Genomic DNA, 25,902 nt, shown 5'->3' with positions numbered 1-25,902 from the left:
GCATGCTTCTGAGTTTTTGTATGATTCTCCTGCATGCTGCTGGATTTTTAAAATGTTTGTTTTTAAACATTGGATCCAGATGAGGAGCAAAATTGAATTAACCCATACTTTTCTTTCAGCTTTCTTGATAAAACATCCTTCCGTTCTTTGACAGTTGGTGAGATACTGTTGACAAAAAATTAATTATTATTATAATTTTCAACATTGTAACATACTTTTGTCCAGACATATCTCTTGTCAGATATTCAAAAGGCTTTAAAAATACTAAGTTGTTTGAGTGTTTTCCTTTCTACTACTGATGGAATGTAGTGTGCTGAAACAGTATCTCTAGCGGTTCTAGGCGCTCAGTCCGGAACCGCGCGACTGCTACGGTTGCAGGTTCGAATCCTGCCTCGGGCATGGATGTGTGTGATGTCCTTAGCTTAGTTAGGTTTAAGTAGTTCTAAGTTCTAGGGGACTGATGACCACAGATGTTAAGTCCCATAGTGCTCAGAGCCTTTTTTTTTTTTTTTTGAAACAGTATCAACTATGACTTCAGATATCACTTTCCCCAAATGTAAGAAGCACTCCAACATTAGTTCCACCTTAATTTAACATTGGCAATAAGTTTCAAAAGTGAACCTTCGGGAGTATTGTTTTGCATTTGATTTTTATTTATCTGACTACGCAACACTGTTTTTAATCCAAAACTCAATTTCTTGAATTTTAGATATAACTGTTGTAATGCCAAGTAATTTTAAAGCCTCTTCAACAACCAGATTTTTCGCATGCACAAAACATGACAAATATTTCTGTTCACCAATGGATATTCTTATGGCTACTAACATAGAACTGCTATTATCTATCACAACAGTAAGAATTTTAGTTTGTGATACATTCCAATTATCAAAAATATCCTTAAGGACTCTTGTTATGTATTCAGCTCGTATTTCTTTTGTTGTGCACAAGTGGCTAGCTATAACATAAACATTTTGCCATTTTGTAGAAAAAGGGCTCTCACACCTAAAATTTTTTTTGTTTTTTTACAATCTAGATCTGGCTTTAGCTACATAAGCCTCATATTGTTCATGTTTTTTAAACATTTTGCACCAGGTACTTTAAAATTATGTTGCAGCTCTTCCGTAACCCATGAAAAGGTCACATGTATCCTTGCAGATAAAAAATACCAATGCCTGACTTTCATTATGTTTTGTACCTGCCTCTAGAATAAAAATGTAATTTAAAATTAAAAACTTGCAATTTCAGTGTAATAATTAGGTACTAAAAATAAATGTTTTACCTTTATTGGACGAAACTCGTGGAAAAAGACTCCTTTAATGTGCTTTGTAGAACCACCTGCATCCTATTTGCACTATATTCAATGTCATAATCTATATTCGGAACTAGAAAAAAACCTGATATTGGTGTTGATGGCTGCGATAAGATTGAACAAATTCCTACATTGTTTCTAGCCATGCTTAATTAATTTAATTACAGTGTAGTGTCTTTACTCTGTGTTGCACTCAGAGTTAAACAGCCAGTGTCTCTCTGCTCATCTTCAAAGTGGCATTCTCTCTGTAGCATTTTTGCAGATTGTATAACCTGTAATGTGGTGGCTGGGCTGGTTGTTGAGTGACATAACAAGTAGCTGGCCTATGAAAGCTCACTCACTGGTAGTAGCTGACCTCTCCTTGATTGTGACCAAGCATATTGTTTGTGACTGATTGATTGTGTGAATTCAAAATGTTGAGAATCTGTATTGTTGCTGTATACGTTGAAATTGATGAAAAGGGGTGAGACATCAAGTTGGCTCATGCAATCACAGAAAATGCCAATAGGAAGAAAATGGTACAAAGTGAAGTTAAACATCAAGTAAGATCTATGTTTGGTTTGTGGGGCACTCAACTGCGTGGTCATCAGTGCCCGTACAAAGTTCCATTTTTTTCACAGTCCAGTTTTGTATGCAGTCATGTACGCATTCATTGTCATGAATGATGATGATGATAAAATGATGAGTAAAACACAGACACCCAGTCCCCAGGCAGACAGAATCCCCAACTGGCCGGGGAACCGAACCCGAGACCCCGTGGTCCAAGAGGCAGCAAAACTAGCCACTAGACCACGAGCTGTGGACAAGTAAGGATGTAGAAGTGAGGTAAACATTATTTGCAATAAATGTAAACTAAAGATATTTTTAGCCCTGATCTTACAAATTTATGCATAGACTACAAATTTCGAAAATACATAAAACAGAAGTTTGACCTTATTTGTCAATAGAAGACGCTGCCGAGCACTAAATGTCTTCATTTTATTATTTTTTTGCTATTATTTTCTGTCTATATTACATGAATTTTTCAGGGTTTTTGACAATTTGAAAGAAATAATATATTACGTTGTAGCCTCATTAATATGCTGTATAAACTTGTGTCTTACATAACGTGCTTTTCCCAATCCCCTCAAATTATCCAAGGTGACTTCTGTCTTAAGAAGAGAAGCAAAACTGAACCTGCGAACTGCAAGCCAATTTTACTAATCCCAGGACTAACCAAAGTCTTTGAAAACACCATGAATAAACAAATGTATGAGTACCTAGAAGAGAAAAAGATGTACAGTATGTCACAGTTCGGTTACAGGAAAGAAAGATCATATACACAAACTGTAGAACTATTAGTTAGAGAAATTTTACGAGCATTTGAGGACCATGCTTCTACACAGGTAATCTTCTATGATCGGAGTAATGCCTTTGACTGTGTTGACCGGCATGGTTTGCTGTCCAGACTAGAATATTACAGAATTTCTGGCAAAAGTCTAAAACTAATGAAACCGTACCACAATAAAAGAAAGCAGGTGATGAGTTCAGGAGGTCAGTTACCAAACACACTTGAGATTCAACATGAAGTGCCACAGGGATCAAAATAAGAACCTCTTCTATTTCTGGTACAAATAAATAAGTTACCAGATAATACAAATGTAAAGACATGTACGCACACCAGTGATACTTCTTTTCTGTTTGTAAACTATGTATTTGAAGACCTTGTGAAAAGAATGGATTTGGTGAAAGCAACATCCTGGTTCAGTGCAAATGGTTTAGTATTAAATGTAAATCAGACACAGAACATGTGGTTCAATCTATCAAAGACTGCAAAAATAGAAAAACAAAATGCAAAATTTTTAGGCATTACATGTGACAACAAACTAACATGGAGCACCCACTTAGAACAAGTAAATGTTAGATTGTCAATAATAATAAACTTATTGAAGAGAATAATGTCATGTGTCACTTTTGAATATGTAAGGGCAGCGTATCTGAACTTTTTTCAGTCTGTTTTAAACACACATTAATAGTGTGGCAAAAAAAAAAAAAAATACATTAATGGCAAGAGCAGTTAGCAGAACTCACTGTAAGCCTTTGTTCACTAAACATAAGATTTTAAAGATTTTAACTGTAATTAATTTATACATTCTAGAAACTGTCAATTACATACTCACTGAAGTACCAAATTTGAGTGTATCAAATCAAAGACTTGATTGTAATAAAAGAATGAATACTACTCTGCTCTTACTCGAGAACAGACTAGCAAAAACAAACAATAATCATATCTACGTGCCACTCAAAATATATAACAAACTGTGTAAACATGTCAGAAACATACTAATGAAATCATTTAAGGAAAAGCCACACAACTTCTTGCTAGCAAACCCATTTTATTCTTTAGTAGAATTTTTAGAAATATCAAATACAACAATGTAAATAGTGTCATTATGTATTTTGTAATATTGATAAGTAAATGTGCTGTTGAAGTCTATTGCAGGTACAAATGCTGCATGACTAATAAAGACTGAAAGAAAGAATCAAAGCATCTTGTAACGTCTTTGTGTGGAAAACTTTGACAGCATTTGACATTTGTCCAAACTTGGCAAGGGGTATTTTGGGTTGTTAGTACTGTTTGACAGCTATTCAGTGACATGTAGTATCGGTAAACAGTAATTTCTGTTCTCCTATTTAGTGGAACAACTTAAGTGTGCCCTGACCTATCGTGGCATCTGTGATGTATTTTGTTACAACTTAGCTTCATGGAGTTATCTTTCCAGTTTAGTACTCACATTTTCATAACATCTTTCACTCATTTTTTCAAGCTCAGAGGCACTGCTAACTTTCTGTTGTTTTCTTTGTATAACAGTTCCATGAGTACTGGAGTGTTTAACTAAATTGGATATAATGCCACAAACTTCACAGTTTTAATTTGCACTTTGCAGTGGAGTCAATCATTTTAGTAAAGTATGTCCGTACTTAAGATTTTTACGGTGCCATGACACAATTAAAGCTAACAAACTTTTGAGAAGAAGCATGCACTACTCAGGTAGTAGAAATCATCGCAGAACATAAAAATCAGAATATCAAGTGGGTCTCAGATGCAAAGAAATTGGAAATAGGTGTCCCACAGGGCAGTGTTCTTGGTCCCTTATTATTCTTGCTTTATATAAATGACATAAAAAATCCTAATATTTCTACCAAAATAATGTTGTTCGCAGATGACACTAGCATAATTATAAGTGATGATAAAAAATCATTAACCATCACAACTGATATAGTCCTGAAATATATTCAACATTGGTTTGATGCTAATGAGTTAACACTTAATCTAAGTAAAACAAATTATATACAGTATGGCAAAGCAGCTCAAGATATGGACCTCCAGTTAAAACTAATGGATAAGAAGATAGAGAGTGTACAATCCACAAAGTTTTTGGGCATGCACATTGATCAAAACTTAAGCTGGAAAGACCATCTCAAGTACTTATCCCAAAGACTCAATTCGGCATGTTTTTCATTGAGGATATTATCTAGAGTATGCAGCACAGACTGTACTAGACTAGTGTATTTTGCTTACTTTCAGTCCATCGTGTCTTACGGCATAGTGTTCTGGGGTACAACTAAATCAAGCTTAACAGATATCTTCAAATTTCAGAAAAGAGCTATACGAATCATAACACACAACTCTCCAAGAACTCATTGTAGGCCCCTTTTCAAAGAACTGCAAATACTCACAATACCATCACTGTATATTTTTAAAAGCATTCTGTGTACAAGAGCACATATGAAAAATCTACGTACAAATGAGGACTGCCATAATTATAATACTAGAACTCGTAAGAATTTGTATGTAGAAAGGGTAAGGACAACACAAACCCAAAAGCATGTAAGTTATTTTGGAATAAAACTCTACAATGCTCTGCCAGTGTACATGAAGGCAATAATAGATGAAGTAAAATTTAAGACTGAGCTTAAAAATTACCTTTTAAGCAAAACTTTCTATGGTGTAGATGACTACTTTGATTGTGTGTAAATTTATTGCCAAAAATTTTAATTTATATGTCTAAATTTGTGCTTTTAAAAAATGCCTTGAAAGTGATATTCCATTATTATGTCTGTAGTACTTACTAGTATGATAACTTTGTTGTGACAATTCCTACATCATGTAAATGATATACAGGAAGATAATGACATGAAATGAAATGACATAAGGTATTGCCAATAAAAAGTACCCTCTGCTATGTTAACTTTACTATTCCGATTTCTACATCATCAATGCAAACTATCATTTTCTCTTCCAAATGCACACATTTCTGTCTCTTGTTATTGATCTTGCAGCTGAGAACATCATATTTACCTTTACACACAGACTCCACAGCATTAAACGTTGGTTGCACTTTCTTTACAGTGTCACATAAATCAAAAGCCTGGTGTTCTACTTTACATTTACTACAGATTTGAAATTATTTAAAATTGCAACCAAATTATCTACACTGTGTGGTCAAGAGTATCCTGACACCCCCAAAAACATACATTGTTCATATTAGGTGCATTGTGCTGCTACACCTACTGCCAGGTACTCTGTATCAACAACCTCAGTAGTCATTAGACATTGTGAGAGAGCAGAATGTGGCACTCCGCAGAACTCATTGACTTCGAACGTGGTCGGGTGTCACTTGTGTTATACGTTTGTATGTGAGATTTGCACTCTCCCAAACATCTCTAGGTCCACTGTTTATGATGTGATAGTGAAGTGGAAATGTGAAGGGACACGTACAGCACAAAAGCGTACAAGCGGACCTTGTCTGTTTACAGACAGAGACTACCGACAGTTGAAGAGGGTTGTAATTTGTAGTAGGCAGTCATCTATCCAGACCATTACACAGGAATTCCAAACTGCATCAGAATCCACTGGAAGTACTATGACAGGCGGAAGGTGAGAAAACTTGGATTTTATGGTTGAGCGGCTGCTCGTAAGCCACACATCACCCCGGTCAATGCCAAATGATGACTCACTTAGTGTAGGGAGTGTAAACATTGGATGACTGAACAGTGGAAAAACATTGTGTGGAGTGACAAATCACGGTACACAATGTGGTGATCCGATGGCAGGGTGTGGGTATGGCGAATGCCCATTGAATGTCATCTGCCAGCGTGTGTAGTGCCAACAGTAAAATTTTGGAGGTGGTGGTGTTGCTATGGTGTGGTCATGATTTCACGGAGGGGGCTTGCAGCTCTTGTTGTTTTGTGTGGCGTCATCACAGCACAGACCTACATTGATGTTTTAAGTACCTTATTGCTTCCCACTGTTGAAGAGCAATTCGGGGATGGCGATTGCATCTTTCAACATGATCGATCACCTATTCATAATGCATGGCCTGTGGTGGAGTGGTTACATGACAATAACATCCCTGTAATGGACTGGCCAGCACAGAGTCCTGACCTGAATCCTATAGAACAACTTTGGGATGTTTTGGAACACCAACTTCGTGCCAGGTCTCACCAACTGACAATCAGTATCTCTCCTCAGTGCAGCACTCCGTGAAGAATAGTTTGCCATTCCCCAAGATACCTTCCAGCACCTGATTGAATGTATGCCTGTGAGAGTGGAACCTGTCATCAAGGACCAACACCATATTGAATTCCAGCATTACCGATGGAGGGCGCCACAAACGTGTAAGTTATTTTCAGTCAGGTGTCCAGATACTTTTGATCATGTAGTGTATCTTACCAGACTTATTGCAATTTTGTTACAAATCTTACCAGAACCACCATTTAGCCAAGTATTAACATTTGGTTCACATAACCAAATTTTTTATTCATTGTTAATATAAATGTCATGAACATTTCCTGACTAGTTTCCTGTTTACTTTCGTGATGTATCACTTCTTTTCCTTTCATTTAAGGAAGCTGTGCAAATTTAACATTACTTGCATTGTTTCTCTTTAATTCATCATCCTGTAACTAGCAAACACTTCTTTTAATAAATTACAGAACTAGAATTATTCAACCCATGCACAACAAAATTGAAACTGTCACCCATATCTGCATTTTCAGGCAAAGTTGGTTCCGTCCCTATACCAAAAGTAGGAGAAAATTGCTGTAAATTTGCTACTAGTACCAAATTACTTTCTTATTTCCATACACACGTTTATTTTGAAGTGTTCCTGTCACACTCACTAAAACATAGTTAATCACTTTTCACATTACTATAGGTATAAAATTATCGTTTCTCTCCCTGCTGCCAGTTTTCCTAATCCCAGCATGCCCATGAAGGCGACCCTTACCTCCAATCTGTATTGGATGTAATGTGATGGCTTGGCAAGACCACACAGTGGAATCACCAACTAAAAATGTAGGCAACCACTCACAAGCTCTCAAAGAAGATGGTCAGGTTCCTTCACAATCAAAATTGCAGGGCATGGATCTGCTGCACCAGCTGACAGCCACTGTGTAGTGGTGCCTGCCTGCAGCTCTGTGTCACAGTGAACCTTATTTCACCATAGCTCTCTTCTTTCTTCAATTTTCTTGTTTCTTCTTTATGAATAACTTCCGTTTACCCTCTCCAAAAACATCTATTGCAGCCTTTATTACTACTGTTGTTCTGTACCATACAGTTTTTTTAACTTCGAAGTTTGAAATTACATTCTCAGCACTAGGTTCACATATGCAGTGGCACAGGTACTTTGTTTCTCATTACTCACTCAACCCAGCAATCTCCATGACTCTGCAGCCTTGTCTAGGATGATGAATAATATCACTCACCCAAGCAAAGCTACAAAATCCATTATGGAACACTTCACGAAAACTTTACAGAGGAACTAGTGACATCCTTTCTCTACAAAAACTAGATCCTGACAGGTCAGTAATGTTTTCATTTAGCCATTTTACCATCTTTGGGGCCCAGGACCACATTCTTTTCTGCTTAGCTGACTGTGAAAAAAAAAAAAAAAAAAAAAAAAAAAACTAAGGCCAATGAGCATTGTTGCTGTCATTGCATCTAGCATATTATGGGCTCTCAGAAAGTGAGACAAGCATTAGATAACAAAATTTCTACATATCTGAAGAAATGAAGTAAAGATATCAAACAAAGGAACTCCAGGTTGGAATGTCAACAATGTAAGGAAAAGGCAAATTGCTAATTTACAAACAGATGACACCTTGAGCTGAAGACTGGCACAATTAAGAGATACTTACAAATTAGCTTTCAGCCAAAGCCTTTGTCAGAAAAAGGAAGAGAAAAAAAATTAATAATAATAATAAAAAAAAATAAATAAATAAAAAAAATACCCACACCATTCATTTAACTAGCAAGCACATCTACACACACAAGACCACCAACTGCAGCAACTTGGACCCAATTACATCTGTCACGTGGAATGGAAGCAGCAGTCTGGAGGGATCAAGGAAGGGGAACAGATAGCAGTGTACGGGTGGAGGAAGAGAAGAGCGCTATCTGGTGGAGTGTGCAGTGACTAGACTGCTAATAGGTGCAGCATCGGGAGGCTGTGGGGCAGGAAGGTGGGAAACATGGAGCAAAAAAGAGAGAAGTGTGGAAAGATGGGTGGGTGCATTGGCAGAGGGTGGCACACAAAGAGGGTGGGAGACAGAATAGGAAGGGGGTTACAGGACAGAGGGGGTGGAAACTGTTGGCTGGAGGGTGGGAGGACAGTATGTTAGGATAGATTGAGGTGGGATAATTTCATGAGCAGAGAATATGTCGTAAGGTAACTCTGATCGAAGAGGTTAAGCCTGTGACGGGATTGGAATAGGAATTGCTGGGTGGATGGATTGGGCAGGTCTTGCATCCAAGTCTTCCAGTGGGCTACGATTCTTGTGGCAAGGGACTGGGACTGGGAGTGGCATAGGGATGTACTATGATGTTTTGGAGGTTGGGATGACAGAACACCACTTTAGGAAGGGTGGGAAGGATCTTGGGTAGGATGTCACTCATTTCAGGACATGATGATAGGTAAACAAAGCCCTCATGAAGGATATAGTTCACCTGTTCCAGTCTTGGGTGATGGTGATGAAGGGGACACACCTTTATAGCTGTTTCTTAGGTGTGGTGGGAGAATTGTGGGTGTGAGGAGAAAAGGCACAGAAGGTCTGTTTGCTGACTGTATCTGGAAGGATAGTGCCTGTCTGTGAAGGCCTTGGTGAGATGCTCAGCATACTGGGTAAATGGGTTCTCCTCGCTGCAGATATGCCATCCCTGGGTGGCCAGCTGTGTGAGAGGGATTTTTTGGTTTGCAAGGAATGACAGCTGTAAAATGTAGATACTGTTGGTGGTTGGTGGGTTCAATGTGGATAGAGGTACAGATGGATTGATCAGACAGGAGAAGGTCAATATACAGGAAGGTGGCATGCTAGGTTGTGGAGGAACAGGTGAAGTGAATGGGAGAGAAGGCATTGAGGTTGATAAGGAATGAGGATACAGTGTCTTGACACTGAGTCCAGATCATAAAGATACCATCAATGAACCTCAACCGGACTAGGGGTTTGGCAGTTTGGGACGCTGGGTAGGTCTCCTCTGGATGGCCCATAAACAGATTGGCATAGGAGGCTGCCATGTGAATGCCCATGGCTGTGCATCGGATTTGTTTGTATACTTTACCTTAAAAGGAGAAGTAGTTGTGAATTAGGATATCGCTAGTAAGGTATATGAGGAATGAGCTAGTAAGCCATCAGACTCCTAACCCATTACCTATGCAGTATGCTGAGGGTCTCACCAACACCTTTAAAGACAGGCATTATCACCAGACCTAGTCAGCAAACAGATCTTCCGTGCTACTTCTCGCACCCACAATTCTCCCACCACCCCCAAGAACCATCTACAGAGTTGTGCCTCCCTCGTCACTGGCTGGAACAACTGAATCACATACTTTGTCAGGGCTTTGATTGCGTGTCATGATGCCCTGAAAGGAGGGACATCTTACCTGAGAAACATCGTGTTCCATCGCCTGCCCAACCTCCACAACAACCTAGTCCATCTCTAAGCCACTCCCAATCACAACACCTTGCCACAAGGATTATAAACCTGTGGAAGACTCAGGAGCAAGACCTGCCAAATCCATCCACCCAGCACTCTATTCCAATCCTGTGACAGGCTTATCCTACAACATTAGAGGCCAGGCCACCTGTGAAAATATCTTTGTCATATACCAGCTCTGCTGCAATCATTGCACAGCTTTTTATATTGGTATGACTACCAACCAGCTGTCCACCACGATGAACAGCCACAACCAAACTGTGGCTAAGAGCAAAGTAGACCACCCCATGGCACAATATGCAGCTGAACGCAACATGCTTAATTTCAATGGTTGCTTCACTACCCAAGCCATCTGGATTCTCCTCTGCATCATTAGCTTTCCTTGAACTGAGAGTATGGAAGTTACCCCCACAACACATTCTCTACTCATGAAATTGCCCCACCTCTATCTATCCCAACATACTGGCCCACATCCACCAGCCAACAGTTTCCATCCCTTTGTCCTATCACCTCCTCACTACTCTGTCTCCCACCCTCTTTGTGTGCCATCCTCTGCCAATGCACCCACATATCTTTACATACTCCTCTTTTTTGCTCCATTTTCCCCACCTCCCTGCCCCACAGCCTTCTGACACAGTGCCTGTTAGCAGCCTAGTCCATACACACTCCATCAGATAACATTTCTCTCCCCTCCCACCCATACACCGCTATTCTTCCCTTTCAGTGTCCCCTCTAGATTGCTGCTTCCATTCCATGTGAAAGATACAGTCTGGTCCGAGCTGCTGGAGTTGGCAGTCATGTGTGCTTGCTTGTGTGAATGAAAGGTGAGAGTTTTTCTTTTTCTCTGATGCATCAAGCTGGTGCTATCTGCAGCTTGAGTACCTCTGAACACAAAAATGCTAATGTGTAAGTGTCTTAATTTTGTCTGTCTGCAACTTAATGTGTTATCTTTGCAGTAAGTAGCAATCTCTCTTTTCCTTATGTTGTTGATATTTCTTCATCAATATAACAATGTCCGTTTTACAAAACGCCTTTCACACAGTGAACACTATCCATCTTGTGATTGCACGACATTATATATATGCTCATACATACTTAATTACTTAAAACTTCAGGAGATGTTCTTCATGTACACTGTTAAATCATTCCATCACACTCAGGCACCATAATAGCTGTTTACTGTTAATACAAAAATATTAAAATTTTAAAAATCTGACGCATTTCTGATAGTATATGCCTTACATTTTTACTATTTGGAAATAAGATGCTTGTCTGGTTGTTTTCTTTCTGTGATGTGTATACTTTGTCATACAAATTCTCCATGAAGTAATTCCTTATTAAAGACTGAAAACTTTGAGTTTTAAAGTAAATTTATATATCACAGCAACTGTTAAGTTTATCGACTTCTGACTTGACTGGTGAACTATTAATATCTGAAGAGTGCAATGTTGCCACACTTAGCAGGAGTGTCGGTAGTGATAAAGTAAGGAGTGTAGCAAAATGATACTGTTTTAAATGTTTACATCTCATGGTGGATGCTAAAAAGAAATTGTTATGAATAAATTGTTGATAAATTTTATAAGAACTATTGATGACTGAGAGAAAGAGAAGCTCAATAATGAAAATTAAAGTTTTATTTTTGAAATACATATCAACTACATGTTCATATGTGAGTATTTATGTTATAATATTTTACATGGTATATATAAATCTACATAAGTAGATGCATTTATCTGCAAGTAATCTCAAGAAGTTGTACCATACATTCAGCAGATGAAGATTGTGAACATTTTATACATCTGCTGTATGTTGAATGTTGTGTGTCACTGGCATAACATATTGGTTGACTATCTGCATATCAATTGGAGTGATCCCACAGTCATCCGAATCAAGTTTATGTTTCTTTAGCCCTTTTTGGACATAATCATAAGAAAGACTTCACTTTTAATACACAGTCAGGGAAATAATCAGCCACTTAAAATAATCTGAGTACCATATATTTACACAGTTACGTTTAGTACTGTCCTTGCTAATAGAATTTAACAAGCTGTAAGCTCAAATTGTCTGTTTTGGTAAGAATTAGATACACCCAGCTACTTTTCATAATTGTGCAAGCAAAATAAGGGAGCATGTTCTTTATAAACACAACAGTTGACATGCTTTTACTTTTCCTTTGTGTGAATCTTAATGTCTTAAATGCATCAATTAAGATGACTGTCTGGAAATTAATAAATGATAGTTAAGAAAATGCAATGGTTACTGACAATATAAACTGACTAACTGCATTCCTCCCCTTCAGCTGTATACCGTAAGACTCTTATTCTAAAGACATATTTTAGATCCCTCATGTACATTTCATTATATTCTATGTAAAAGCTATCAGTGGAACTACACAACACTGCAATGTTTGTGTGGCAGCATATGGTTGCATCAAACAGTAATTTAATGAATGAGACTCAGTATTTATATGCTATTTTCCTCTTTATACTATTCAATAAATGTGATACTCAACATCTTTTTTTTCCTCTGCATGGTGTTCTTTCTTTTCCATTCTGTGGTACATAATATTTTTTTCCATATGCAGTGTTCACATGTGTCACACACAACAGAAAACCGCCCAACAAAATAATCCCTAGTTGCTTTGTACTTTAAATTCTATTATTTGCTACAGGTTGCCCAGATTTGATGCTTTTTTCTTGTACACTGTATACATCCTGACCTTATCAGCAAAACTGCATCAAGCTGGTGCAGCTTGAGTACCTCTGAACACAAAAATGCAGAATTTTTCAGCTTTGTGTATAAAATATATTCGAAACTTTTTACTTGTTGACTTGTTTCACAATGTATCATTTTTAAGAGGCTAAAAAATCCCTTTGAGAGACCTGTTATGGAAAATTAATACTTTTGTGTCTTCAGTGACTACCTTTTCACTTTGGATACTTTTCAACTTAAGTGCTATTTTTAACTAAAGGTAAAACACATTGGTCAGCCTTTGACAAATGACATTTCATATTATGTAAAAAGAAAAAAAAAAAAAGATGTACTGGTACAGACAAACCATCTGGTAATACCAATTGGACCAGAAGTGTTATTTGATTTTTAATTTGTAAAAATATGCTGTCACTTTTTAAACTTCACCCAAAACACATAAATAGATAAATAGGTTGCATATTTAATTCTGGGAAAAAAAACAGATTAAGTTGCAGTTAACTCATCTTTGATACAAAGGAAAATCACTAATTACCATGACAGATTTTCAGTTGATCTGTACGTACAGAGAAAACCATAACATCAATGACATATTTATACTACATTAGCAGTGTGTCGAAGGAATACAAGACACCTCAACTTCCCTCAGGTTCATTGCAAAACTCACCAAATCCACATTCCAATACAAAATTAGTCCCATAGGAATATTTATTTCCTATAAAGGCTAAGTAAATTGCTTGGCTGCTTATGCGGATGATCATTAAAATTTACTGCAACATATCATTCATGTTAAAGGCTTTGAATTGTCACTACATATCAGGAATAAATCTTTCAAATGGAATTTTTATTGTGATGACATGCAAAATTGGTGTAAAATGAGAGGATTACTGTAAGCTGTACATAAAATACTTGGAATATTTTTGTATTGCTTGTATACAACACTTTAAATGTCTGGATTTTGGTTATAAATTGTGTGTGGCAGCAACATACTCCATTGGATATTAGCAATAGCCTTATTATTTGTTAGTATATTTTACAGAAGAAGCCTGCAATGGCTGCTGCTATCTGTTGATATATCCTGTGACTCATTACACATTCCTTTAAGTTCTTTGAAGCAGCATTTACAGAACTTGTATGAATAAATTAATCACACCTGCATCATTAAGGAGGCAAAATTCCTACTGCCAGATTATTTGCACAAATACTCCTAGCACTCAGACTATTCTCAGGAAGGATGAAAGCAACTTGTTGCAACAGTTCAATACACAAATTTCATGCCATTCTTGTCTCTGATAAAGAAATAGGCAGTGACACAGCACCAGTCATGAGAGTTTTACAGAGATTCAGTGATGACAGACGACCAGCAGGTACCAGAGTGTTGTGTAGAGGCTCACTTTGCCCCCCACGTTCTCTCATAAACCGAATGTGTGGGTCGTACAGGTCTCCAATAATTCTTGTAACAGCCGCGCATCCTTGCTAAATTCCATTGGGACCTAACTAGAGCATCACTTGCTGTGACCGTTGGTGCGGACGTGGGCAGCTTTGAATTCATTGGCATCATCAGAGGCAACATCAGTGTCGTCGCAGTCCTCCTCATCCTCCAAGGGTAACTCTGTCTGGGACAGTGGACTGGGTTGGATGCCAAAGCAGCGCTGGGCAGCAGGGCAGTGGGCCAGCAGAAGACGCCGTACGCGCCGCCGGAACACCACCACTAACAGGAAGATGAGCACGCCCTGCAGGCAGTTCAACACATCTGCCACCAACCTGTAACAGCACATCAGCAATTAAAACCTCAGCAGAAACTGTTCCTGTAGTACTCAACCCATGCCAGTTAATCGGCTTTCCTGGCAGCATACCAAAAGCTAGGCTCTAGTCAAGATATGATATCTGATTAAAAGTATTTGGACACCTATTAGTAGACATAAACATGGTCGCTCCAACTCTGCTGGGGTGTCTGAATGTCTGTGGAAGAATAGCAGCCCATTCTTTCTCAAGAGCCAAAATCGGAGAAGGTAGTGATGTTGGACAGTGGGATATGGAGAAAAGCTGACATTCAAAGTTACCTCAAATGTGTCTGACTGGGTTCAGATTGGGACTCTGCCCATGCCAGTTGATTTCAGGAACATTATTATCGACATACCATTGTCTCTCAGATGCTGTTTTATGACAGTGTGCTTCGTCATGCTGGTACAATCATTGTCTCAGAACTGTTCCTCCACTTTACACAATGCTGTAAAATGTTTTCACACCCTTCTATATTTAGTGTTTTCATAAGTACACACTAACTATGAAAGACACTCGCATACTGTTACATCACTGCTGCAATGTTGGCACTACAGGCATTGACAGGTAATGTTCTCCAGGAATTTGCCTGACCCAGACCTTCCTTCCGATTGCCACAGAGTGATTCATCTGCTAACTCACTCATTTTTGGTCATCCAATGTCTTGTTGTGTTGCTCTTTATGTTGCCTCAAACTTTGATTGCTATTGACAACAGAAATGTATGGCTTACAAGGAGCCACTTGATCATTATACGCCATTCTTTTTAACTCCTTGCACACAGTCATTGCGCTAGCTGAACTGATGGTAGCAGTTTGGAACTCATAAGTGATTTCTTTTGCTGATTTCATGCGGATTTTTTATGACACCTTCTTTAATGTGACAGACCCTTTCCCTCAGTACATGAAATCTGCCTGGTCTTGGTTCAGCTGTGGTTGTCCCTTTGCATTTCCATTTCAAAATCACATACCAAACAGTTTCAGAAGGTTATACTGCCCCTGACACAGTTTGTACTCATATGGCATTCACCGACTACTCCCACATTCGAAATCTCTAAGGTCTCCTGAGCAGCCTCCTTTTTTATATGTGGGTTGGCTTCTCATGACATCTGGTGGTCAATTCCGCATTACACAGGGGTGTCCAGATACTTTTAATCAGATAGCGCATTAGTAAACAGCAGTTTTTATTTACGGACAATGGTGCTTTATAAAAAAAATTCTAAATCTTACAACAATGTGAGGTGGCATCATGTGGCGAGTCACTTATGACTGGTTTATAATGTGAAGCTGCCACTTGTTAATACATAATAATACTGAACATTCTGAATTAAAAAACACAACACAGAAACATATGCTCTGTTGTGCTGTACAACACATAACCAAAGAACTTAATACTGTTGAGGCTCTCGGCAGTGTGTCAAATATTGTTTCTGAAACTTCACAGTCTTCCAATGGAGTATAAGCTTACATATTAAGTAGTGGACATCTCCTCCTCCAACTGTAGAGCTGTCCTATATTATCAAAGGCATTATGGCACAGGAACTTCTGAATCATTCAGACTTGCTATTGCTACTATATCTTTATCTTTCTCCCTTGCGTATTTCATCAGTTTACATCTGTTCTTTTACTAAGAAGGGATGACATGAAAACAGGGCAATGATTTTTACCAGAATTCCATGAAACGTTTAGTGGTTGGCTATTGGATTTCATAATTAGTGTTTGTAATAAAGTTTAGATCAAATGGGGAGGATAAGATATTAAGAAACATCTTACTTATGCAACTGCGTAAGTGTGTGGGATTGGCTGGAAGACCTGTAATCTTATTGAGAAAATATTAGCAGGTGTGCCATTGCATGTTTAACAATGGGATGCCATGACCATGTTACTTGAAACTGAAATAATGACAGAATAATTTGAAAGCATCATACTTTGAAATCCCAGAACTAAACATTCGAGAAGGCATCTCTTTGTTATCAGCATACAGTGATAGTCCCACACACAATCTAAAGCTGTAATGAGAAACATGAATAAGTATTTGATATAGTGGTGTTTAAGGTTCACTAAATTATTAGAACAACTGGCTGAATTAACTTACATATATTTTATGATATTTACATAAATGTTACACATTACAAAATGGTTGCCACACCTGCAATGCAGAAGGCATCTAGTCATTATTAGAGGTAAAACAGAAGTGTGTCTCCTTTGCAGCAGCAAGGGAGATGTAAAACAGTCATTCATTTATTTAAAAAAAAAAACACCACAGAGTAATTAAAGGTCCTTAAATAGAGCTCATCCCTGCTTCATCTATATGGGAGTGTCATACTACAATTGCTGGTAGTCGATATTCATTACTGGTACCTTTTCTTACTGTCTTCAGATTGATACTGTATCGACTGACACATCTGTGTTTCGTGGAGTAGGGTAACGGTTCACTTCGCAAAGTTCTTTCTATGGATGTGGAACAGGGAGGAAGATGAGTAATGAACTGCTCTCTCTTGCCCTTGCTGGGTGTGGCCTTGCTTATTGTATTGGTATAGACAGATGTGACCGGCACAGTAAGGGCAACTGGTAAGATCAGTTGCTGCCAAGCACTATTTTTATATGATACATGAAGTGGGCTACAAGACACTTTACTACTGTTTTGTATTTCTGGAATGGCTGTATTCTAGAGGGAGTCTCTATTAACACAACTGTAAATTTAATTAGCAAACACATCTGCTATCAAACATTCTGGAAACATCTGCTATCATCTCAATGAGATAGTAAGTGAAATGCACATGCAAGTTTAAAGAAGCATTGTTTCCAAAACTTTTGATAGCAGAGCACATGTTTGTATGATATTTCCCCAGCAGAATGGACCCCATTATCAACTTTTAATGTCTCCATTTCTTGCTGAAATACATATAGTATTTACAGTTTGTAACAAAGGTTAAACACAGATCTTTAATGCAACTATGAAACAGGAAAAATTCATGGGTTTACTGCTTTGCATGACATCATACGAATTTGTATCATATGAGGATTTTGCAGCCACTTACATTAGAGCAAAGTTACATGGCAACATGACCGACATTCGAAGAATGAGATTTTACTACTGAATTATCAAATACAAGGTAGGCAAAAAACAGTGCTGAGAGAACAGGAGAGCAGCACATGAATTTACTCATTTGGGTTCTTAAATTTCTGAGTTAAAAGTACAAAACTGATCTGTGCTTGCAGACAAAAGCTTTTTGAACACCAGTACCAAAAAGATAATACTTTGTCAGTTAACTGCAGAAAAAGGGATCGAGTGTGGTGAGACCCCATGGAGTCACAGATCCAAGCTGTTAACAAGGCACTCTGCAAGCTGATGGTGGCTCCATAATAATGTAGGCTGTGTTTACGAGGAATGGACTGGGTCCTCTGCTCCTATTGAATAGTGAAGCTAGTCTCTTGGTATTCAGTGCTAATTTAAGAAAAGACAAGCTTTCTGTTAATGATACCAACAAAAACTTACCATTCTTCATAAAGGAGAAAAAGGTAAATTATTAAACATTCTATAAGAAATCGATATATACGGTACCACATACGAAGAAATGTCCTCACAACACACTTAAAGAATAGTTATGGAATAAGAAGTCTACATACAACGCTTTAATAATCCATTAACAGAATAACTATGGTTTAGTTGCCTCCAATAACCTGCAAGAAAACAGGGCATTTTCCCTGATAGACTGAAATATGCTATTGTTATACCTTTGCATAAAAAGGGGGATAGATCTGATGTCAACAATTACCGTCCAATCTCCCTTCTAACAGCTTTATCCAAAATTTTTGAGAAAGTAATGTATTCAAGAGTAGCTTCACATATCTGTAAAAATGAAGTACTAACAAAATGTCAGTTTGGTTTCCAGAAAGGTTTTTCAACAGAAAATGCCATATATGCTTTCACCAGTCAAATTTTGAATGATATGAATAACCGAACACCACCCATTGGGATTTTTTGTGATCTCTCAAAGGCTTTTGATTGTGTAAATCATGAAATTCTGCTAGACAAGCTCAAGTATTGTGGCATGAGTGGGACAGTGCACAAATGGTTTAATTCGTACCTAACTGGAAGAGTGCAGAAAGTTGAAATAAGTAGTTCTCATAATATGCAAAGAACAGCACATTCCTCAAAATGGGGAACTATCAAGAATGGGGTTCCACAAGGGTCAGTCTTGGGTCCTTTGCTGTTCTTATTATATATTAATGACTTGCCATTCTATATTCATGAAGAGGCAAAGTTAGTTCTCTTTGCTGATGATACAAGTATAGTAATCACACCTGACAAACAAGAATTAACTGATGAAATTGTCAATACTGTCTTTCAGAAAATTACTAAGTGGTTCCTTGTAAACGGACTCTCACTGAATTTTGATAAGACACAGTACATACAGTTCCGTACAGTGAATGGTATGACACCATTAATAAATATAGACCTTAATCAGAAGCATATAGCTAAGGTAGAATATTCCAAATTTTTAGGTGTGTCCATTGATGAGAGATTAAATTGGAAGAAACACATTGATGATCTGCTGAAACGTTTGAGTTCAGCTACTTATGCAATAAGGGTCATTGCAAATTTTGGTGATAAACATCTTAGTAAATTAGCTTACTACGCCTATTTTCACTCGTTGCTTTCATATGGCATCATATTTTGGGGTAATTCATCACTGAGGAATAAAGTATTTATTGCACAAAAGCATGTAATCAGAATAATAGCTGGAGTCCACCCAAGATCATCCTGCAGACATTTATTTAAGGATCTAGGGATATTCACAGTAGCTTCTCAGTATATATACTCTCTTATGAAATTTGTTATTAACAACCAAACCCAATTCAAAAGTAATAGCAGTGTGCATAACTACAATACTAGGAGAAAGGATGATCTTCACTATTCAAGATTAAATCTAACTTTGGCACAGAAAGGGGTGAATTATACTGGCACTAAAGTCTTTGGTCACTTACCAAATAGTATCAAAAGTCTGACAGATAACCAACAAGTATTTAAGAAGAAATTAAAAGAATTTCTGAATGACAACTCCTTCTACTCCATAGAGGAATTTTTAGATATAAATTAAGAAAAAAAATATTAAAAAAAATAAAAAATAAAAATAAAAAAAATAAAGAAAAACAAAAAAACACAAAAAAATAAAGTTGTTATATTAACTTAAGTATGTTGTTAAATTAACCTAATTATGTCATGTATTGGAAAATTCGACTCATTCCACATCATTACGAAATATCGTATTCATGATCCATGGAACTTGTATTAATCTAATCTAATCTAATCTAATCTAATCTAATCTAATCTAATCTGACCAATTTGGCATAATATGGTAGACCACCATTAGAATTGACAACCTCATTATATAATAGATACAGATTATGCATTCATCTACATCTACACGGATATTCTGCAAATCACATTTAAGTGCCTGGCGAGGGTTCACTGAAACACTTTCACAAATCTCTATTGTTCCTATCTCGTAAAGTGCACGGGAAGAACGAACACCTATATCTTTCTGTATGAGCTCTGATTTCCATAATTTTATCATGCTGATTGTTTCTCTCTATGAAGGTCGGCATCAACATAATATTTTCGCATTCAGAGGAGAAAGTTGATGATTGGAATTTCGTGAGAAGATTCCACCGCAATGAAAATCGCCTTTGTTTTAATGAGTCTACCCCAAATCCTGTATCAGTTCAGTGACACTCTCTCCCCTATTTTGAAATAATACAAAACGTGCTGCCCTTCTTTGAACTTTTTTGATGTACTCTGTCAATCCTATCTGGTAAGGATCCCACACCATGCAGCAGTATTCTAAAAGAGGACGGACAAGCAGAGTGTAGGCAGTCTCCTTAGTAGATCTGTTACATTTTCTAAGTGTCCTGCCAATAAAATGCAGTCTTTGGTTAGCCTCCCCACAACATGTTGTGTGTGTTCCTTCCAATTTAAGTTGTTTGTAATTGTAATTCCTAGGTATTTAGTTGAATTTATGGCCTTTAGATTTGACTGATTTATCGTGTAACTTAAGTTTGACAGATTCCTTTAAGCACTCATGTGGATGACTTCACACTTTTCGTTATTTAGGGTCAATTGCCAATTTTTTCACTATACAGATATCTTTTCTAAATCATTTCACAATTTGCTTTGATCTTCTGATGACTATTAGTCGATAAACAACAGCGTCATCTGCAAACAACGTAAGAGGGCTGTTCAGATTGTCTCCCAAATCATTTATATAGATAAGGAACAGAAAAGGGCCTATAACACTACCTTGGGGAATGCCAGAAATCACTTCTGTTTTACTCAATGACTTTCCGTCACTTACAAGGGAACCTCCCCATCGCACCCCCCTCAGATTTAGTTATAAATTGACACAATGGATAGGCCTTGAAAAACTGAACACAGATCAATCGAGAAAACAGGAAGAAGTTGTGTGGAACTATGAAAAAATAAGCAAAATATACAAACTGAGTAGTCCATGCGCAAGGTAGGCAACATCGAGGAGGGTGTTAGCTTACGAGCGCCGTGGTCTCATGGTTAGAGTGAGCAATTGCGGGACGAGAGGTCCTTGGTTCGAGTCCTCCCTCAAGTGAAAATTTTACTTTCTTTATTTTCGCAAAGTTACGATCTGTCTGTTCATTCATTGACGTCTCTGTTCATTGTAGTAAGTTTAATGTCTGTGTTTTGCGACCGCACCGCAAAAGCGTGCGATTAGTAGACGAAAGGACGTGCCTCTCCAATAGGAACAGAAAACATTTGATCGCAAGGTCATAGGTCAACCGATTCCTCCACAGGAAAACATGTCTGATATATTCTTTACGACACTGGTGACGGCATGTGCGTCACATGACAGGAATATGTTGTCGACCCACCTAACTTGCACACTTGGCGAATGGGTAAAAAGATTCTTCTACCTTGCCCGATTTAGGTTTTCTTGTGGATGTGATAATCACTCCAAAAAAAGTGCTGAAAACATAAGAGTTTGTCACATAAACTGCATCAAATGAATGCAACAGTTTCAGAGTCGCACAGTTTTCCCCTGTGCTCTGTCAAAACATATGTTTTTTACGTTTTCAAATGTTTCCGTGCGTAGACCGTCAAATTCTGTATATGTCCAAGCAAATCTGAACATGTCCTGGAATTTTGGAGAGCGAAGTTGATTATGTGTGAGAGCCTGAACTTTGATAATTATCTGAAAATAAAAAATTAAAATTTTCACCCGAGAGAAGATTTGAACCAACGACCTGTCCTTCCACAGCTGCTCACGCTAACCACGGGACCACGGCGCTCATAAGCTAACACCCTCCTCGATGTTGCCTACCTTGCGCATGGACTACTCAGTTTGTATATTTTGCTTATTTTTTTCATAGTTCCACACAACTTCTTCCTGTTTTCTCGATTGATCTGTGTTCAGTTTTTCAAGGCCTATCCCTGTGCCAACTTATAACTAAATCTGAGGGGGGTGCGATGGGGAGGTTCCCTTGTTAGTACGAACTGTGACCTCTGACAGGAAATCATGATCCCAGTCACATAATTGCGGCAATATTCCATAAGCACGCAATTTCACTACAAGCCACTTGTGTGGTACAGTGTCAAAAGCCTTTTGGAAATCCAGAAATAGGAATCAATCTGGAATCCCTTGTCAATATCACTCAACACTTCATGCGAGTAAAGAGCTAGCTGTGTTTCACAGGAACAATGTTTTCTAAATCCATGTTGGCTGTGAGTCAATAAACCATTTTCTTTGTGGTAATTCATAATGTTGAACACAATATGTATTCCAAAATACTGCTGCATAATGTTTTAATGCTATGTGTGTCCAAAAATCCTGCTGCATATCGACATAAATGATATGGGCCTATAATTTATTGGATTACTTGTACTACCTTCCTTGAATACTGGTGTGACCTGTGCAACTTTCCAGTCTTTGGGTTCGGATCTTTTGTTGAGCGAATGGTTGTATATGATTGTTAAATATGGAGCAATTGCATCAGCATACTCTGAAAGGAACCTAATTTGTATACAGTCTGGACAGAAGAATTGCTTTTATTAAGTGATTTAGGTACTCCGAGGATATTTACCTCTACGTTACTCATGTTGGCAGCTGTTCTTGATTTGAATTCTGGAATATTTACTACTACTTCTTTTGCGACAGCATTTCAGAAGGCTGTGTTTAGTAGTTATGCTTTGGCAGCACTGTCTTCGATAGTATCTCCATTGCTATCACACAGAGAAAGTATTGATTGCGTCTTGCCCCTAGCATACTTTACATAAGCCCAGAATCTCTTTGGATTTTCTGCCAGATTTTGAGACAAAGTTTCGTTGTGGAAACTATTATAAGCAACTTGCATTGAAGTCCGCGTTAAATTTCAAACTTCTGTAAAATATTGCCAATCTTGGAGATTTTGCATCTATTTGAATTTGGCATGTCTGTTTTGTTGTTTCTGCAACAGTGTTCTGACCCATTTTGTGTACCAAGCACGATCAGTTCCACCATTTGTTAATTTATTTGGAATAAATCTCTCAACGGCTGCCGATACTATTTCTTTGAATTCAAGCCACATCTGGTCTACACTTATATTGTTAATTTGGAAAGAGTGGAGATTGTCTCTCAGGGGAGTGTCAAATGAATTTTTATCTGCTTTTTTGAATAGGTATATTTTTCGTTTATTTTTGGAGGATTTGGGGGTTACAGTATTCAATCTTGCTACAACAATCCTGTGTTCACTGATCACGGCATCTGTTTTGATGCTCATTATTAACTCAGGATTATTTGTTGTTGAGAGGTCAAGTGTGTTTTCACAGCTCTTTACTATTCGTGTGGGCTCATGAATTAACTGCTTGAAATAATTTTCAGAGAATGCATTTTTCACAATTTTGGATGTCTTTTGCGTTACCTCCAGACTTAAACATGTATTTTTGCCAACATATCGAGGGTAAATTAAAGTCACCTCCAACTATACTCGTATGAGTCGGGTTCTTGTTTGAAATCAAACTCAAGTTTTCTTTGAATCTTTCACCAATTTTATCATCTGAGTTGGGAGGTCAGTAAAAGGATCAAATTATTATTTTATTTTGGTTGCCAACAATGATGTCTGCCCATACTAACTCACAGGAACTATCTATTTCAATTTTTGCGACAGGATAAACTACTTCTAACAGCAACAAACATGCCACCACCAACCGTGTTCAGCCTATCCTTTCAGAACACCTTAGGTTCTTTGTAGAAATTTCAGCTGAGCTTATATCCAGATTTCGTCAACTTTCAGTGCATATAACGATTTGAGCATCAGTGCTTTCTATTAGCACTTTAAGCTCTGGTGCTTTCCTAACACAACTGTGACAATTTACAACTGTTATACCAATGGTCCCTGTATCTACGTTCTTCCTGTGTTCAGCCTGCACCCTATGTGACTGAACCCCTTTTTGTGTTTTCCCGGGACCTCTAACCTAAATAACCACCCACTCCACACCACACAGTCCCTGCCACCCATGTAGCCACCTCCTGTGTATAGTGGACTCCTGACCTATTCAGCAGAGCCCGAAACCCAACCATCCTTTTGTGCAAGTCAAGGAATCTGCAGGCTACATGGTTGTAGAACCGTCTGAGCCTCTGATTCAGACCCTCTACTCAGCTCTGTGCCAGAGGTTCGCAATCGGTCCTATCGACAATGCTGCAAATGGTCAGCTCTCCTTTCATCTTGCAAGCAAGACTGACAACCTTTACCACTTCTGTTAGCCACTTTAAACCAAAGAGAATATCTTCTGATCCAAAGTGACACACATCATTGGTACCGGGGTGAGCCACCACATGCAGTTGGCTGCACCCTGTGCTATTCATGGCATCAAGGAGGACCCATTCAGCATCTGGAATGTCTCCTCCCAGTATGCACATGGAGTGCACATTGGTTTTCTTGGAGCCATGTCCCTAAGGGGTCCCATAACGCACCTTGTGTTGGAGCTCCCAACTGTCAATAATCTCACCCTCTGTGACTGTCCAGATCTTGCAGGCTGAGAGGTTTCCTCTCAAACAGGACAGGTGACAGCATCTGGCTCAGCGACAGTGTCAGCCACAGACAGCACCTGGAACCTGTTTGTCAGACTAACCGGGTAGGCCTTACGTGCAGCCCCCTGGGAAGTCTTTTGCTGCCTGCTCTACACCAGAACAACATCCCACTTGACCACAGATGAGGGGTCAACCTCAGTGCGAGCAGTAACTGAGCTGGCCAGTAGTGAGGACCGATCGGAGGACTCCGACATGCTGGACGTCTGTTGGATGGCCGGCCCACAACAGTGGTGCCTATCCACTGCAGCTTCAAACTGTGTAACCAAAGCCATCACAGCCTGTAGTTAGGAGAAAAGTGTTACCAACTCGGCTCACACCCACACACAACGATAACAGTTCCTATCCATACTAAATACTGTGGAAAACTAAACTACCCAGATAAATGGACTATGTGCACATGCTGCAGAATTCTACTGTAGGCACTGACAAAAACATAGGAACTGTATCTAATAAATTAGACTATTACACAGAGATTCAAGAACCTAACTACCAAAGCACTCAGGTGAAACTAAATAATTTGCCCCTGATTAGGAACTTTTAATATGTTGCAAAATTGGTTTACTTTCCAACACAGGAACTGTGGCTATTAGATATTAAATTTACACGCAGAAACACAAGAAACTGAACTATTAAAGCATACAGATGACATTATAAAATTCTTTCCTCATTAGGAACTCGTAAAAGTCACAAAATCTGTTACTTCCCTGTTTCTGCATGTGTCTCAGCCGGCTGTTGCTGCTTACTCAGTATGTTGTTCATGGCATTTAACATCAGTATTCTTCTATTAATTAATACATTGCCCTTTAATGTTTTATGTTTTATACTCTTATATTTTAAAATATTATTATTATTATTATTATTATTTAGATTTAGTAGTAGTATTACAAACATTACAGGCCTTTATCAGAGCACACAAAGCATTAATGACTACTTGTTCTTCCAGTATTCTTTCATTCGTTCACTAAACACCCTCTTCCTTTCTTCGGACCACTTTGGTCTTTAGGTCCTGCCTTCTCTAACATTACTTC

The 25,902-nt window shown here is 38.2% G+C and overlaps 1 protein-coding gene across 1 annotated transcript in view; it reads right to left on the bottom strand.

Annotated features, from left to right (window-relative positions):
• Window positions 1-11,902: 11,902 nt before the first annotated feature.
• Window positions 11,903-25,902, bottom strand: part of LOC126257778 (probable G-protein coupled receptor Mth-like 10) — a 283,999-nt gene continuing 269,999 nt past the window's right edge. The window contains exon 7 of the mRNA XM_049955589.1: window positions 11,903-14,759. Coding sequence (XP_049811546.1) covers window positions 14,501-14,759 — 259 coding nt within the window. The 3' untranslated portion in view covers window positions 11,903-14,500. The remainder of the gene's footprint in view (window positions 14,760-25,902) is intronic.

This window comes from Schistocerca nitens, chromosome 1 (assembly GCF_023898315.1).
Source record: "Schistocerca nitens isolate TAMUIC-IGC-003100 chromosome 1, iqSchNite1.1, whole genome shotgun sequence".
NCBI classification, from domain to species: Eukaryota; Metazoa; Arthropoda; class Insecta; order Orthoptera; family Acrididae; genus Schistocerca; species Schistocerca nitens.
Note: the sequence above shows the minus strand (reverse complement) of the source record. Positions and strands in the feature narration are given on the sequence as shown.